Genomic DNA, 15,604 nt, shown 5'->3' on the forward strand with positions numbered 1-15,604 from the left:
AGTGGTTGAGAGTCCACCTGCCGGTGCAGGGGACACGGGTTCGTGCCCCAGTCCGGGAAGATCCCACATGCCGCGGAGCGGCTGGGCCCGTGAGCCATGGCCGCTGGGCCTGCGCGTCCGGAGCCTGTGCTCCGCAACGGGAGAGGCCACAACAGTGAGAGGCTCGGTACCACACACACACAAAAAAAAAAAAAAAAAAAAAGAAAGAAAAGAAAATGAAATCGTATTGAACACAGCCTATAATTACCACTGCTTGGGGTAGAATAAGAAGATCTTATGTTTCCATCTAGTTTTTCAGGCACTGACTATAAAGGCTAAGACCAGAGTTGACTCTCACCCCAAAGGCAATGTAAGGTTGGAAAGAGGCCTTCCAGAGCTCTGGGAGGGGACGGAAAGGAAAGAGAAAGGGAAGGGATATAAAAATAAATAAATAAAATAAAACAGTTTACATAGGAGAAAAAATAAATCTCTGCTACAGCTGTGCTTTATTTCCCTCGTAAGACATGGTCTTAGCCCTGACATGGCCTTATGCTTTAAATAACTAATGTTCATCAAGCAGCTAATATAAGGTTATATGCTTCACACGCATGGCATCATTTGATCAAATTCTCACCAAAATCCCATAAGGCAACCATTGTTATCTTAAAGAAATCAAGACCTAGTATTACCCATGCACACATAAATAGAGAGGAACTTAGCTGAGCCTTGAGGGGGCGTCTTTGGAAGTTAGGGGCCCTGCACGTCACCCTTATCTTGTGCTGCCTCCTCTACCACCACACTCGTGTGTATGGGGCCACGGGCAAACTGCAAGGAACATTCTGTTCCTTGGTTTGTATCTTGGTTGCTAGGTTTCTCATCTGAATCCTATGAAAGAACGTATTTGGAGTCAGTGGATACCGAGAATGCTAATGAAAAAGCTATGACCACACACTGTAGAACAGGAGCCTTAACAGAGGCATCTTGGAGTGGCACGTTGAATCCTGGAATATCAAATAGCTATAGTGTGAGTCTTATTTCCACTAAAACTATTTTTCAAGAGACACTGTTACATTTAGTGCATCCCCATCCTCAGTCCCACCCCTTACCTTATAGGTACTACTGCTCCACCGTGGAGCAGGGGTACGGAATTCAGATCTTGGTTGCTACCCTCCAAAAAGAGATAGCCAAGGAAGGAATCTGAGCACCCTCCAGCCACCCCCTTCCAGCTCCCAAATTGTCATTCAACCTTAGTAAAAGAGAGGAAAGAGATTTACCTGCTGCTATTGAGGCTGAAGCCTGAAAGTCATGTATAACCTTTGAAGGACTGTAATGGTTTTAATCACAGGAATAGCACCTTTTTGACAGGCAGGAGGGAGAAAAGAGCTGAACCAGTCTGCAAACATTAACCAAGCTATTTTGGAGCAATGGCTACTGCCTTTGAAATCTTTCATCATGGGTCTATACTTAGAATTCAGATGAGCCTGGGGGAGGGGAATGCGGCAGTGTTAATCCCCAGTTGTTCTGAAGTTGTCCTGTAAGCAGGTTAGCATCTAAACTGCCCCAGACTGAAGTGTTCGATGCTTTGTTTAAATTATTGGATTCTATGTATTTTGTTTTAACCTGCTCTGCATATAGGTTGTCACATCATTCTGGGGGTGACACTTCTCAGTTTTCTTTCAAACTAGATGTTCTAGAGAGCACTGGCTGTAATCACATTGAGAGACTGATGCTCCATGACAGCTAAAAGTTGGATTGAGTTTCAGGAGCTTCTATATATAAAGCTGGGGCGACTTAAGTCACCGCACTAATTAAATGCCATCTGGGTGGCTCCTCTGGGTTTTTGAGCCCATCACCCCGTTCAGACCCAGTCAGAGGCCAAGGAGGAGAACATGATGATGGACCTTTTTGAAACTGGCTCCTACTTCTTCTACTTGGATGGGGAAAATGTTACCCTGCAGCCGTTAGAAGTGGCGGAGGGCTCTCCTTTGTATCCAGGGAGTGATGGTACCCTGTCCCCCTGCCAGGACCAAATGCCCCCGGAAGCTGGGAGCGACAGCGGCGGAGAGGAACATGTCCTGGCGCCCCCAGGCCTGCAGCCTGCCCACTGCCCCGGCCAGTGCCTGATCTGGGCTTGCAAGACCTGCAAGAGAAAATCTGCCCCCACCGACCGGCGGAAGGCCGCCACGCTGCGCGAGAGGAGGCGGCTCAAGAAAATCAACGAGGCCTTCGAGGCACTGAAGCGGCGGACTGTGGCCAACCCCAACCAGAGACTGCCCAAGGTGGAGATTCTGCGGAGCGCCATCAACTACATCGAGCGGTTGCAGGACCTGCTGCACCGGCTGGATCAGCAGGACAAAGTGCAGGAGCTAGGGGTGGACCCCTTCAGCTACAGACCCAAGCAAGAGAATGTAAGCGCAGACGCCGCCGGGGCCGGGGAACGCAGAGGCTGATTAGGCGCCTCCTCGGGGCCTGAACCTCCAGCGGCTCTGTCTCCGTTCGCGTCCTCCTTCCTCACCCGCCCCTCCCGGTCCCTCTCCAAGGAACCCCCGGTGACCCGTGAACGCGGGGTGCCTGCAATAGGCAGGAAATTCGTACCCGGCCGGAGGAAACAGGGGAGACCCCCTCCCAAAGGGCCCCCTACCCCACCCCCGGAACCGATGTTTCTTGGCTAATCTGCTGCCTCGGTCTTCCTCCAGCTCGACGGTGCGGATTTCCTGCGCACCTGCAGCTCCCAGTGGCCAAGTGTTTCGGATCATTCCAGGGGGCTCGTGATAACTGCCAAGGAAGGTAAAGTAAAAGGGCACTGGACTGCGCTGGAGAACATCCCGGGAGGGGACTGGGGTGCTCGCTGGGGGCAGAAAGCGCTCGGAGCCCAGTAGGAGCCTGGACGGTCCCTAAGAGACCGGCGCTCCTTGCGCGGGGACCGGTCCTCCCGCGCGGTCTAAGCGGCTTCGCGCGGGGCGCGGGGCTGCCGGCTTCTTCCTTCCTTCGGGGTTATGTTTGTGTGTGTGTTTTCTGCGCTCAGGAGGGGCAAGCATCGATTCATCGGCCTCGAGTAGCCTTCGATGCCTTTCCTCCATCGTGGACAGCATCTCCTCGGAGGAGCACAAACTCCCCTGCGTGGAGGAGGTGGTGGAGAAGTAACCCCGCGCCGGTGCTTGGGATGTCCTCCACGTAGCAGGAAGATCCCTCCCTCCCTCCTTCGCCTAATCCTTTAGGTCACGTTACAGTAATATTTAGGAACCCAGACCCAGGAGCTTATGAAAGGGAAGGAGCCATATCCACAAAGAAACTTCTCGGAAACTGTTGTGCACGCTCAGATGAAAAAGCCTTTCGGCTTTGGGCTTGTATTTTGGGAACCGCGAGTGGCTTAGATCTAGCAGTTTTGCTTTGTTTTTGTTTGGTTGGTTTTGTAATATATTTACTTTTATTACGGTGATCCTTTTGTGCCATGTTCAAAAGAAGTTCATTCCTGTTTAAAGCAAAGTGGGAACGTTGCATCTAAATGTTAGTGGTATTGAATATATTTTTGTAAATAATCTTAGTACTTTCATTTTTTATGTAAACCTAAGAAATATATTTTAAATGTGTAGTGACGTATTGTATATAAAATGTGCGAGGATCCTGGTATTGTAATATTAAAATATAAGTTTCTATACGAACAAAGTTGTTCCTAATTTGATTCAACTGAAAAAAATATGTTTGAGGCATAAATAAAGGTGAACCACGTTTTAATTTAGAAATCACCCAAGCCCATTTATTTGGGCGTTTACTTATGGACTGTTTTAAAGGGAGGAAAATGGGTTGTTTTCCTGTGTCTGAATTAAACTGTTCACTTTTCCATCTCATGTAGACCCCACACTTGTGGTTAGAAATGAAGACCATCGGGAAGAAATCTGCCTTTTTCCCTTTTATCAGCATCCCTTTTCTTTCTGTTTTAACTGTCCTTTACCTGGAGATCTGGGTGAGATTTACTTTCTCAAAGTTAACAACTGAATGTTCAATCGAGGAAAATCTCATTGTTACAAGAAATTACCACACAAAAATTCTGCTTATTTGCCTAAAAAAATCTTCCGCTAATTTAGCCCGAATTACTTTCCCTCTTTGAATTTACAGGCCCGGCCCTTCGTGAGGAAGCATTCATATGGTGCACCAGGGGCTGCGCTGGCTTCTGAGCCAGGTCTCTGGTCCCTCCCGGGTTTTCTTGAACTAGACTGGTGGCTAGAAGACTGGAATAGCCTCAAGACCTCTTGTGGTTTGGGTTTGTTTTCCAAATAGAAAGATAAAAGAAGGGGACGATCTGGCTCATGAGGTGGGGTGGGCGTCTTTGAAGGAAGGTTGCTTCAAGAGAGGTAAGGGTTAAATGGCTGAGGGCAAAAGACAATGACAACACACATGAAACCTCTTAGCTGGACCAAGTAGCAAAGCCCCAGAGAGGCTTGAAGCCCCAGGAGCTCCTAACGGTGAGGATTTTACAACGTGTGCCAGGTTTGTTTATCCTGTAACCTCAGGAAGAAACGACCACCAAGAATCACAGTGGGAAGTGAAGCAGAGGAAAGAGGCAAGCTATTTCTTTGGAATTGCTACTTCTCTCTTACATTCCGTAAATGGTACTTTCACTCCCCCCCACCCACCCGCCCTTAACTGCTTCCTTCCCTCTTTTTCTCTACAGCTAGTCCTCAGTTCAGAAATTGAAAATCAAATCTCATTCAGCACTTCCCAGCCCAAACTTCATTCCCAACGCTCCAGTCTGGACCTTGTTGCCCACCGCCAGAGTTCCAGGTGCCGCCCCAGACCGCGCCCCCACCCCGCAGGCACGGAGCAGTGTCTTGCCCCTTTAGCATTTCAAAAGGCTTCTTCCTGGGGATAATAGTTACTCAGTTTTCTGAGTGTATGGATAATTCCACTTTCTCCTAAAATGCAGAAAGCTTCATAGAGGAAACTGATCTTGACATAGAATCCCTCTCAAAAGTGTGAGAGAAGTAGGTGGGAGTGTTAGCGGATGCGAACTGCCGAACCCCTGTGCGCCATAACTGGATTGAATCTTCGCTGCTACAGTGCAAAGGTGGAACTATCACTGCTCCCCTCTTTCTCCCGTTCCCTCATTTATAAAATAATGGGGATGACTATAATAGTGCTTATTAACTCCTGGAGTTCTGAAGATTCACTGAGATAAAGTTCTTAACCAAAACAGGACACAAAAATAAACACTAAATGTCAGCTGTTTTTATTTTTCATTAGTAAATCTAAACTGACCAACAAGAGGCTTTTCTTCCACCAAAAGCCACAGTTCCGTCAGATTTAGTTTTCTAGCTTTTTTGCAGGCTCTGGCTGAGAAAGTATTAATAACAACGAGGCCAGCAGTAAAATGTATGAGCCGTTACTAACACTTTACCTGTTTACTCATATAACCCTACGAAAACCTGTAAAGGGGTCTTTTTGTTATCTCTTATGAGAAAAGGATACTTTGGAACAGAGAGGAGTTCTTGCAGTTTTAAGTATAGAGCCAGGATTTGGAGCCAGTCAACAGCAGTGGCTTCAAGCTTGCTCTCTGAACTGCTTATGCATCCTGAAAGGGAAGCCCTTGAGAAACGAGAAGGAGCATTTAAGGGCTGTAGAATAACTTGGCTGTATTTGACAATTGTTTTCCAAAAGCTCTTTCTCAAGAGTGATTAGCTAGTAAACTCCAAATTAGAGGAGTCATTGAATTAAAAGATCCGTGGTCAAGCATTGCAAATTATCTAATCAGAACACATGTGACTGAAGATGGCTTGATGGCGTGTATATCCATTAATCATGCTTATTATGTATCTATGATTTTTTTTCCTGAGAATTGATAACGACTTCCTAAAAATGTATATGTACACGCACACCCCTATATTTTGGAAAATCAGATTCATGCCACAACTGAAATCAGATGTCATAAGTGACCAGGTGAACTCATTTACTTTATAACTGTGCATATATTTATAGTAAGATTTGTGTTATGGTCTGCTCATCAGCAGAAAGCTTTTATCAATTCATGGACTTTAACTGCTGATAGATTTTATTCAGTCTTTGCAAATCAAATCCTCTCTATCTCTCTTGGCTGGGTAACTTGAGAAACTGTTTGGAATAAGTTTGCCTATAGAAGTCTCTTCATTAAATAGAGCAAATATTTCCCAAAGACTTCATGTGACCTCCACTGCTATAGCTGACATGTTAGGCTTTCCAATGAAATCCTTGGTGTGTTTGCAATTTAAATGTTTTCATTTGATATTAATGATGATAAGCTTGACTAAGGCCAAAGCCAAAACAAACAGGGCTGTGGAAGCAGAAAATCAAGATGTTAATAACTTGGTAAAGATAAGCAATTTGAAATTAAAACTGAGCCTCTTTCCAGAGGCAGGCATGAAGTTATCAAGTATAAAATAACGAGTGACTTTCTCTTTTATGTTACTATAGAAATAATTTGTAGAATGTCAAATGTCAGCTTTCTGAAACTAACTTTAATCATCACACCTGGATCATTGAGTTTCAAGCCTGAACGTAGTGGAAATCCACTTATGTCTAACGGACTCACTTTTTTTTTTTCAGACTCTTTCATATGTTTTTAGGGTGGAGGTGTGGTGCTAAAATTCAGTGTTCCCAAGTCCTCTTGAGACTGGCAGAGAAGTCTTGGGCTGCTAAAGTGACCTCTATCCCTATTAAGACATTTCTTAACTCAAAGTTAGAATTTACCGATCTGTGCTTTTCTCTTAGTAATATTTTATCCCTTTTATTCATCTCAAAACCTTCCTCCTACAACACCTTATCTGGAAAAAATATTTTTTAAAGATGTTAGTTTAAACTTTGAATATCTCATTTCCTACTCTAATGCATTAGTAAATTAGCAATAACATGGTATTTCCTCAAAGAGCTAAGCCATCAAGACATTTCTCCAACAGACTCCTCCAGTCACTCCCTTAAAGTCAGAAGAAGTGTTGCAAAAGATGACCCTGCTTCCTAGAGGTTTCATCCTGAAAAAGCAATTTTTTGCAAGCCTAGTTCAGAGTCAGCCTGTGAGACGGAATGCCTATGCCATGTGCTGGAACAAAGATAATGCTGCAAGGACTGGCTACTTTCTCTACTCTCAAGGCTGCTAAAAGTCCTTACTTAGGCCTTTGATCTCTCCTGGGAGTCTTCGAATTCAAGCAGAGGCCAATGTCTTCCTCAGCTGTCTTCTCCACAAATTCTTCCAGCAGCTTTGGCAGGTACTAATGTGTTTACTTAGGTGTGCCTGGTTCCCAGAGCTAATAGTGGTTTGAAATTATTTAGCACGTTGTTACATCAGATATAATAAGCAAAAATTTCAAGAACAACTCCCTTGGTCCAGGAGTTGATAAGGGTCTCAGGTAGGGGCAGAAACGAATTGAAATGAACTTATCTTCCTATGTATATTTGATTTCTCCTGCTAAGAGAAGCGTGGAGAATTTTCAATCGTGCAGAATTCCTAGGGTGGGCAAATTTTACTAAAAAAGGAAGCTCTAAGCATCATTTTGCTGGTGTGGTCTGTCCATCAACACTAGGATCGTTGCCATAATGGTTAAACTAAAATACGTTCTCTTTAAAAAAAAAAAAAACTTGATGATTACTTAAAGGTCTTTGCAATTAAAACCTGCTTACAAGTCTAAATTGTAAGAAAATTAAGCATGAGTTTATTTTTATTCAGAATGCAACATGACACAAAAATTTAAAAACATTATATCTATTGATACTTCGCCAGAACCTTGGTGGGCATTCATTTATAACACCAGCTGGGCCGAGTTTTCCGCCCATCATCTGACTACTGTGATACTTTCCTAGCAGACAGTGTTAGAATATCATTTCTAACAACCCGTTTACATATTAGACAATCGTGAGTTTTCTCTGCCTGGAAGACATCCACTTCTCTGGAGAAATAGTGGAAAACAGTATTTTCATTCTTTTCTATGAGAAGCAAAAGCCAATCTAGTCTGATTTTGAGAAGGAGAGGCCACCCAGATGAGCACTGTAAACGACCATTTTTAAAAAAAGTAAATTTTAACTTTTTTCATACTTCTCTGTTCAATTTTCCCACTCAAAAAAAATTTTTTTTCTCTGTCTCGTTCACTCAGTTTCGCATTTTCCCCTCCCACGGTCTCTCCTGGGAAAAGAGCAGGCGAATCTCTCCCGAATTAGGGGAGCCCAGCCATCTTTGAGGCGCTGGCTTCCTGCCTTCTTTGTATCCTGCCTCCCATTTTTTGATCTCTTTCTCCTCTCGCCCCTGACAGAGGTCTAAAAGTTTTGTCTCGTTTTTTTAACTTTGGTGCTCTGAGATCCTATTTTCAGCACTTGGGTCCCAAGGGTCCTCAACCCTGGACCCTGTTTCCCCCCTAGCAAGTCCCATTAAGCCGCCGGGCGCTTGTGTTTTCTCGGCTTCTTTAGTTCCACTCACCCGCGGCACTCTGGTAAATTTGTTTGAGATCACCTTACCAAAGACAGCCCTAACCTCTGAGAACCACCGTTCCTGACAGAGCCTCCTGAGTGACAGCGTCTTCCCAGCCCGGGAGCCGAGGGAAAGCTGTCGGGGACCGGCGTTTGCGAGTTTCTGCTCTGGAGCGTTAAGGACGCGCGCAGTGAGAACGAACTGATTCAAGAAAAAAACAAACGAAATTCACCTCTAGGAGCACAAGCGCTCCACGGGGATGCCTAGTTTCCAATTCTGTGTGACCGGGGGCAAATGACTTACTCCTTGAGCTTGGTTACCTTCTTTTAATAATGGGTCCACTTAACAGTTGCCACAAATTTGTTCTAAGTCATAAACGAGTGAATACATGGAAAGGGTTGGGAACAGTGCTTGGCAAATAGAAAATTCTTAATAATTGTTTGTTCCACACATGCAACGCTGAGCAGTTTGGGTACAAAGCACATTAGGTGCCTGGTGGAAAGAAATCAGCTGAAAGGCAAGATAACTTCTATCTTCCACTTAAAGTTTATTTGTGCCCAAATCTTAAATCTGCACACAACTCAGTTTTAGCTTCGACCAGTGTGTGAACTTCTGGACTCTCTAGGCAAAGAAAATGGTACTATTGCTGCTGACCAGAACCTGTGGGGCTTGGCTGAGAGTTCCCAGATGAGAATATTACCCACTACTGTGTTTCAGGGGTAGCAATGTGCATGGTTTGGAATGTTTCCACCCGCCTGGATGAGTCCTTTAGGAACTTAATTCTTTTATCTGGTGTAGCCCTGGGTACCTGTTCATTTCAAAGGCAGCCACTTGTTAATAGTCCCAAATAAGGTACAGATGAATTTCCCACAGGCCTACTAAGCAGCCCGTTGGTATGAAAGGGCCTGATTTTCGAGGGTGGATGGTGATGGTGGTGGTGTCTTTGTCTTAGAGATGACAGAACTCGGAAGAGAGGACTCTGGCGGGGATGTCTGTAGCAAACCTTGGTGACTGACACTCTCCCACCTCTGGTTTCTGGGACCTTCACTTTGGAGTACAGATTTCACCTGAAAAAGTTAATACTCTCTGGCTCCTGCAGACAGGGATCTGCCTGCCAGGGTTGCTTTCGGAAAATAATTTTAGGAAAAAGTAATAGAAAAGAAAGCTCCCCCAGCCCCCAATACGTTCGGAGTCACAACAGTTACTGGACTGTATGACCCAAGATCAAGGTGAGAACTCTCTCTCCTCTTTGAATGAGGCTACAAGGCCTGACCCCAAACCTCAGAATACTTGTTTAGGCCTGAAGTAAGAGCTTTTCCCATATATATATAAACAGCAAGCCCCCCACCCCCCCGCCCACAAATGATTTGGTAGCGGGTTAAGTAAGGGTGGAGGAGGATTGACAAAAGCTGATTAATAGGTTCATTGTCACTTAAATGGCAGCCCTCCCCTCTCGCCTTCTAGCCACCAAAGTTTCAAAGACCCTGCTGTGATTGCTTTTCTGGAAGGCTTTTGTCGCCAAAGTGTGTGAAGTTTCTCGGATTGGAGGAGTTGGAAATTTTACACGAGCCAAGAAGGATTGCTGCGCCGGCAGCTGGGACGCATCTGTAACGGTGTTAGTTTGCCTGAAAGCAGAAAATTAGCGACCCCAAAGCCCTGCTTGGCTGTTTAGTCTGTAGAAACGACAGGGCGGAGCAGAAAGAGAGGGAGAAGGGAGACGCACCCCTGGAAAGAAGTTCGCCATCTAAAACTGGGTTTCTTAGAATACGTGTCTTAAGAGGCGCAGTCAGTGCGTATCTTCCGCCGGCTCAGGGCCCATCAGAGGTCTGGCGCAAAAGAGGAGGCGCTCAGCAAACATGCGCATGAGCGGGACAGAGAGGAAGGGAGGTGTGTTCCTGGCCACCTGGCCCTCCTGTGCCCACGTCTTTTGGATGAGCATAGAGAGAGAACTCAGAGCGGGCTCTGCCTTGGGGAAAAGGAACCCCCCTCCCCCCTTACCCCCAATAACACAGAGCCTACAAAATGGCAATATGATAAGAAACAAAACATTAAAAACATAATCTAGATCCACTCCAGTATTGAAAGTGCCACTTCAAGCTTTTAGCAACCGTTGTTTGGCCTACTGGCTGAAAAAATGCCTGACACAACTGAAGTTCATGAAAACGAGAAACACCTGAAAATAAAGTGCTCCCTCATGCCCCGGACTGGGAAGGCAGGTCCGCTTTTGGTGTCAGCTGAAGTAGGGAGTTCTATTTACTAATTATCTTTTTTTTTAATGTGACAGGAATCGTGCAAAGTTGGATTTCCTTCGTTCCTTTTGTCTGTGACACCCTTTAAGTGTCCCTTGGTTTAGGTAATCTGGAGTGTGTAAGCGGGTTGGGGAGCCATCCATCACCCCCGCCCCAGCAGAAATGCAGTAAAACCATTAGCGTCAAAAGGGGCAGTAAACAGCAAGTTGTCTCCAGAGGAAAGGCGGAGGTTTGCCCAGACAGCCCCGGCGGGGGTTGCGGTGGGATATGCTAATAGTGCGGGGCCACTGGGGCCGGCCTCCCTTCCCCAAGAATATATAAAGAGCCTCAACCCCAGCGCGGCTGACCCAGGCCGCCAGGCGTCTGCCCTTGTTAATTACCGGAGAAACCGACCAGGGAGCTCCGCCCGGGGCCTCGCCTGCCCGCAGCGGCGCCAGGCTCCGGTTTCTCCCCTATCTCGCTGCTGCCCAGGTGCACCTCCTGCCTCTCCGCAGAAGATGGACATGATGGATGGCTGCCAGTTCTCGCCTTCTGAGTACTTCTACGATGGCTCCTGCATCCCGTCCCCCGAGGGCGAGTTCGGGGACGAGTTTGAGCCGCGAGTGGCTGCTTTCGGGGCGCACAAAGCAGACCTGCAGGGCTCCGACGAGGACGAGCACGTGCGAGCACCTACGGGCCACCACCAGGCCGGCCACTGCCTCCTGTGGGCCTGCAAAGCGTGCAAGAGGAAGTCCACCACCATGGATCGGAGGAAGGCGGCCACCATGCGTGAGCGGAGACGCCTGAAGAAGGTCAACCAGGCTTTCGAGACGCTCAAGCGGTGCACCACGACCAACCCCAACCAGAGGCTGCCCAAGGTGGAGATCCTCAGGAATGCCATCCGCTACATTGAGAGCCTGCAGGAGCTGCTGAGGGAACAGGTGGAAAACTACTACAGCCTGCCGGGGCAGAGCTGCTCTGAGCCCACCAGCCCCACCTCCAGCTGCTCTGACAGCACGGTAAGAGAGCTCCGCACCTACTAGGCCCTTCCCATCTCTTACAAAAACCTTTACATCTCATTTAGGCCAGGTGTAGCGACCAAACAGCCAGTAGTTATGGGTGGATAGTTAGGGGTGGGGATGGGGAGGCCGTTGCTGAAAGGGAAGAGAGGTGCCGCACTTAGACAGATGCCAGGGAACGGGTAGCGGCGGACCAGGAGTTTAGTTCGACTTCCCACCAAGTTCTAAGTGTACATCGTAGGAAGAGGTTGTCATGAGACAACGTGAGATAGGTGGCTGTGAATGATCAACCAGATGTTTTCTCTACAACTCAGTTTATTTCCAATGTATACCCCCAGTGGCCCCTGCCATACACTAACATCTAAAGGCAACCGTGTGAGGCTTCCACTGTCCCGCAGTTTGTAACTTAAGAAAGAAATGCCCGCGTGGCCCGAGTCCCTGCTCTGCTGAGGCCTGGCTGGAAGATGTTGATGCATTCTTTACAGAGGGCGTTTGCGCCAACGCTGCCAGGTTTTAATGTGTTTTTGCCCTGGGAAAGTGCTCTCTCTCTGAATTAGTGTGGCTTCCTTCTACTCCAATCCATTTTGCATGGTTAACCCAATGCACATGGCTGCTGAATTCCACCCGCCCTCTTCCTTTTGCTGCCTCTCTCCGCTTCCCCAAGCACAGAGATTGACCTCAGTGCCCTTGCGATTTGGTGAGGCTAGCCCTTCCTAAATCAAGGCAATGAAGGTATTTGAGAGTGGTCAGTTTATGGAGCTGGTGGGCAAGCACTGCCACACCCTAGGTCAGAGCATCTTTTGCCAAGACCTGAAAACAAATGCCTTCTTTTGTGTCTTTTATTATAGCCCGAATGTAACAGCCCTGTCTGGTCCAGAAAAAGCAGCAGTTTTGACAGCGTCTACTGTCCTGATGTACCAAATGGTAAGAATTGATGACTTCAGAGGAGTTTAAAAACCAGTTCAACTTCACAGTTCAGCCTATCAGAGCAGAGTCTGTTCTTCCACGCGGTAGTGGGAAGAGGATAGAGGGGTATTTATGGCGTTCTGGGACAGAGCGAAATAAACACACATCTTCTGCTCAAAGTCCCCCTAACAGATACATCCATGCACACACACAGACATAGGGGCTTTTGCTTGAACTATTACCCGGGTGCTTCTCCACTCCCCGCCTTCATCCCCATGAATTGCTAGATATTTGTTGCAAATGTCTACATCAGGCTTTCTGTGACCACCTGACCTCTGGGTTTCAAAGGAGCTGACCTGCTGCTTAAGGGGCAACATAAGCAAGGATTTTTTTTTTTTTAACGGTTTTCTCTTTGTATCCTTAGTATATGCTACGGATAAAAGCTCCTTATCCAGCTTGGACTGCTTATCCAGCATAGTGGATCGGATCACCAACTCAGAGCAACCTGGATTGCCTCTCCAGGACCCAGCATCTCTCTCTCCAGTTGCCAGCACCGATTCTCAGCCTGCAACTCAAGGGGCCTCTAATTCCAGGCTCATCTATCATGTGCTATGAACTAAAAATCTAGTCTAGATCAGTTCTGCCAGGAGGGCCTATTACACAGGAGGAAAGAGGCCCAAAAAGTCCAAAAGCAAGACAACCTGTAAATAAACATTTCCTTTCAGTTGTAAATTTGTAAATATTATCTTGCCACTTTATAAGAAAGTGTATTTAACTAAAAAGTCACTATTGCAATTAATACTTTCTTTTCTTCTTTTCCTTTGTCTTGCTTTAGATATATAGTTCCAGAGGTACTATTTCTTATAGGGGTCAGTTCATCAAAGGTAGCTTGTTGCAATGCTTAACTTATATTTTTTATAAATATTGCTTATCAAAATATTACATCTGATGTTTAGAGCTTTATTTTTTTTTCTTTAAAACTTTAGGATAGCTGTAAATCAGTTATAGGGAGTTTTATATATATTTAACTTTTTTGCTTGTCTCTTTAATCCTTTGATTATATTGTGTAAAATAAAAATATAACAATACTGCCTAATGGTATATATTTTGATCTTATAAGAAATGTATCTTTTTAATGTAAGCACAAAATAGTATTTTGTGGATGATTTCAAGATATAAGAGATTTTGGAAATTCCACCACAAATAAAATTGTTTAAATGAAGAAACATTTTGGTTTATGATTTTGGTGAAAGAACCCCCTAATGGAGTTGGCAGTCATTGATATGATATTTTTAAGGTGGGGCTGAAAATGCTGAAACAGTTGGTTTTGTAGATGAAGCTGAATATTTATCATCTCATGGACTCAGTTTAGGTCCTGTTGGTGTCACAGATGAAAATACCACATTTCTATTTTAAGCATACTTCAAGGGAGCCTACTAACTAAAATTTTTCTTTTATCTTAATGTTGCACCATATAATGTCAAGCTGTGTGTATATGTGGGGGAAAGATAGAAGTTATTCAGGACAATAAAATATTTTTAAACAAAAAGAATGTACAACATTACATCATTTTAATATCTACAGTACATTAGAAATCATGAGTTAGGTCACATTTATCTACTTGCCTGAAAACTTCTTGATATATTAGTATATTAATATTGTCAATAAAATATTTAAAGGTATTGAGCGTTCTTTTGTATTATTAGAGTGCTGGCATAAGAAAATTTACACAAACCATAGTAAAGTGAAGCAGACTGCAACTGCCCTCCTCCTTTTCACAGCCTTTTTGATTTTATTAATCATATGTTATGCTTCTGTGTTGTGTGTGCGTGATGGACATGTATCTTTTATTGTTCATCATTTAAATCTCCTTTAGAATGAATTGAGATGAAAACAGAACAAGTAAGTGGAAAATTAGGTAGCCAATCATTGGAATCATTCTCACAAGGTTACCATTGAGAGAGATAAAAAGGGAAGTATCCTTGAAGCATCTAAATTGGCTGTTCATAGAGAGCAAATAAAGATAATTATCTTGTCTTCTAATTTGTAAATTAGTTCCAAATTTCTAAGGGTTTGTAGTGACATATATTCACCAGCCAAAGCATATGGACTCTTTGCTGGAGCTTGGCAATTGTACTGTTCTTAGGAAGGTTTCTCCTTCTTTCCTTTTGCTTGTCCAGTCACCAGGCTTAAAAGAACAGATATTATTCCATAAAGGAAAGGAGAGAGGGTGGGTTCAAAAACTATTGTAGCCACTGTCACTCTGTTAGCATCATGCCCTGATACGGGATGCTGACTTTACTACACAGGTAAGTCTTTCCTTATCCATGATTTGACAGTGTGAGGATTTGAAGTGAAAAGAATTCAAGAGGGCATTATAAAGATTCACATATAATTTCAACTTCAGTTTGAGTGATTCACTTTTGTTAGACACTGTCGCCTTCTTCTACTTCTATGAAGAAGTGGGAAATTTGTTGTTGCTCTTAGTAGAATTAGAATAAAAAGAACTGTCCAAAGATTGTTTTTTAAAGTTCAATTTTAAAACACATTACCATATTCTGTTCCATTTAATAAAAGTAAGCAGAGACTATAATGTAATTTTTAATTCAAGTGAATAAAAATTAATTTTATTTCCAAATTTCAGTTACTTCTATACTTGCAAATGTATTTGATATTCTCAGTTAATACTATAATGCCTCAAAGTATTTAGTTAAGAGTTTTTCAGTGCTCTGGATTTAATACAGATGGTGATAAATGTATGATTTAATACAATACTCTCCATGACGGCTTGCTCGGATTAATCTCATTTCCAATGGACTAACAGTGAAGGCTGGTGTCTACTCAGTAAACAGCTCAGCACAACACATCACATGCAGTCATATATACTTTTCTGACAAGGGCCTTTGGGAGTTGGTTGCAGTAATCCAGACCCATTCCCTTCTCCAAGAAAGTAGGGGAGAAGAGGGGGAAAAGAGTGACTCTGACAAAATAGTCAAGTAAGGACATGACTTTGCCATCTCCAAAATCCCCTGGAGTGAACAACTGGG

General features: G+C 44.6%; 2 protein-coding genes across 2 annotated transcripts; both read left to right on the forward strand.

Moving 5' to 3' along the window:
- Positions 1-1,791: 1,791 nt before the first annotated feature.
- MYF6 (myogenic factor 6) lies at positions 1,792-3,123 on the forward strand (the record flags this gene model as incomplete). Its single annotated transcript, XM_082636256.1, has 3 exons — positions 1,792-2,387; positions 2,676-2,766; positions 3,005-3,123. The coding sequence occupies exons 1-3, from the start codon at positions 1,869-1,871 to the stop codon at positions 3,121-3,123; spliced, it is 729 nt and encodes a 242-aa protein (XP_082492382.1). The 5' UTR covers positions 1,792-1,868.
- Positions 3,124-11,098: 7,975 nt separating this feature from the next.
- MYF5 (myogenic factor 5) lies at positions 11,099-13,174 on the forward strand. Its single transcript, XM_082635976.1, has 3 exons — positions 11,099-11,651; positions 12,500-12,575; positions 12,982-13,174. Exons 1-3 carry the CDS (start codon positions 11,151-11,153, stop codon positions 13,170-13,172), a joined length of 768 nt encoding a protein of 255 aa, XP_082492102.1. The 5' UTR covers positions 11,099-11,150; the 3' UTR covers positions 13,173-13,174.
- The last annotated feature ends 2,430 nt before the right edge of the window (positions 13,175-15,604 follow it).

The sequence above is a fragment of the Mesoplodon mirus genome (assembly GCF_964341445.2).
Source record: "Mesoplodon mirus genome assembly, chromosome: 11".
Lineage (NCBI taxonomy): Eukaryota > Metazoa > Chordata > Mammalia > Artiodactyla > Ziphiidae > Mesoplodon > Mesoplodon mirus.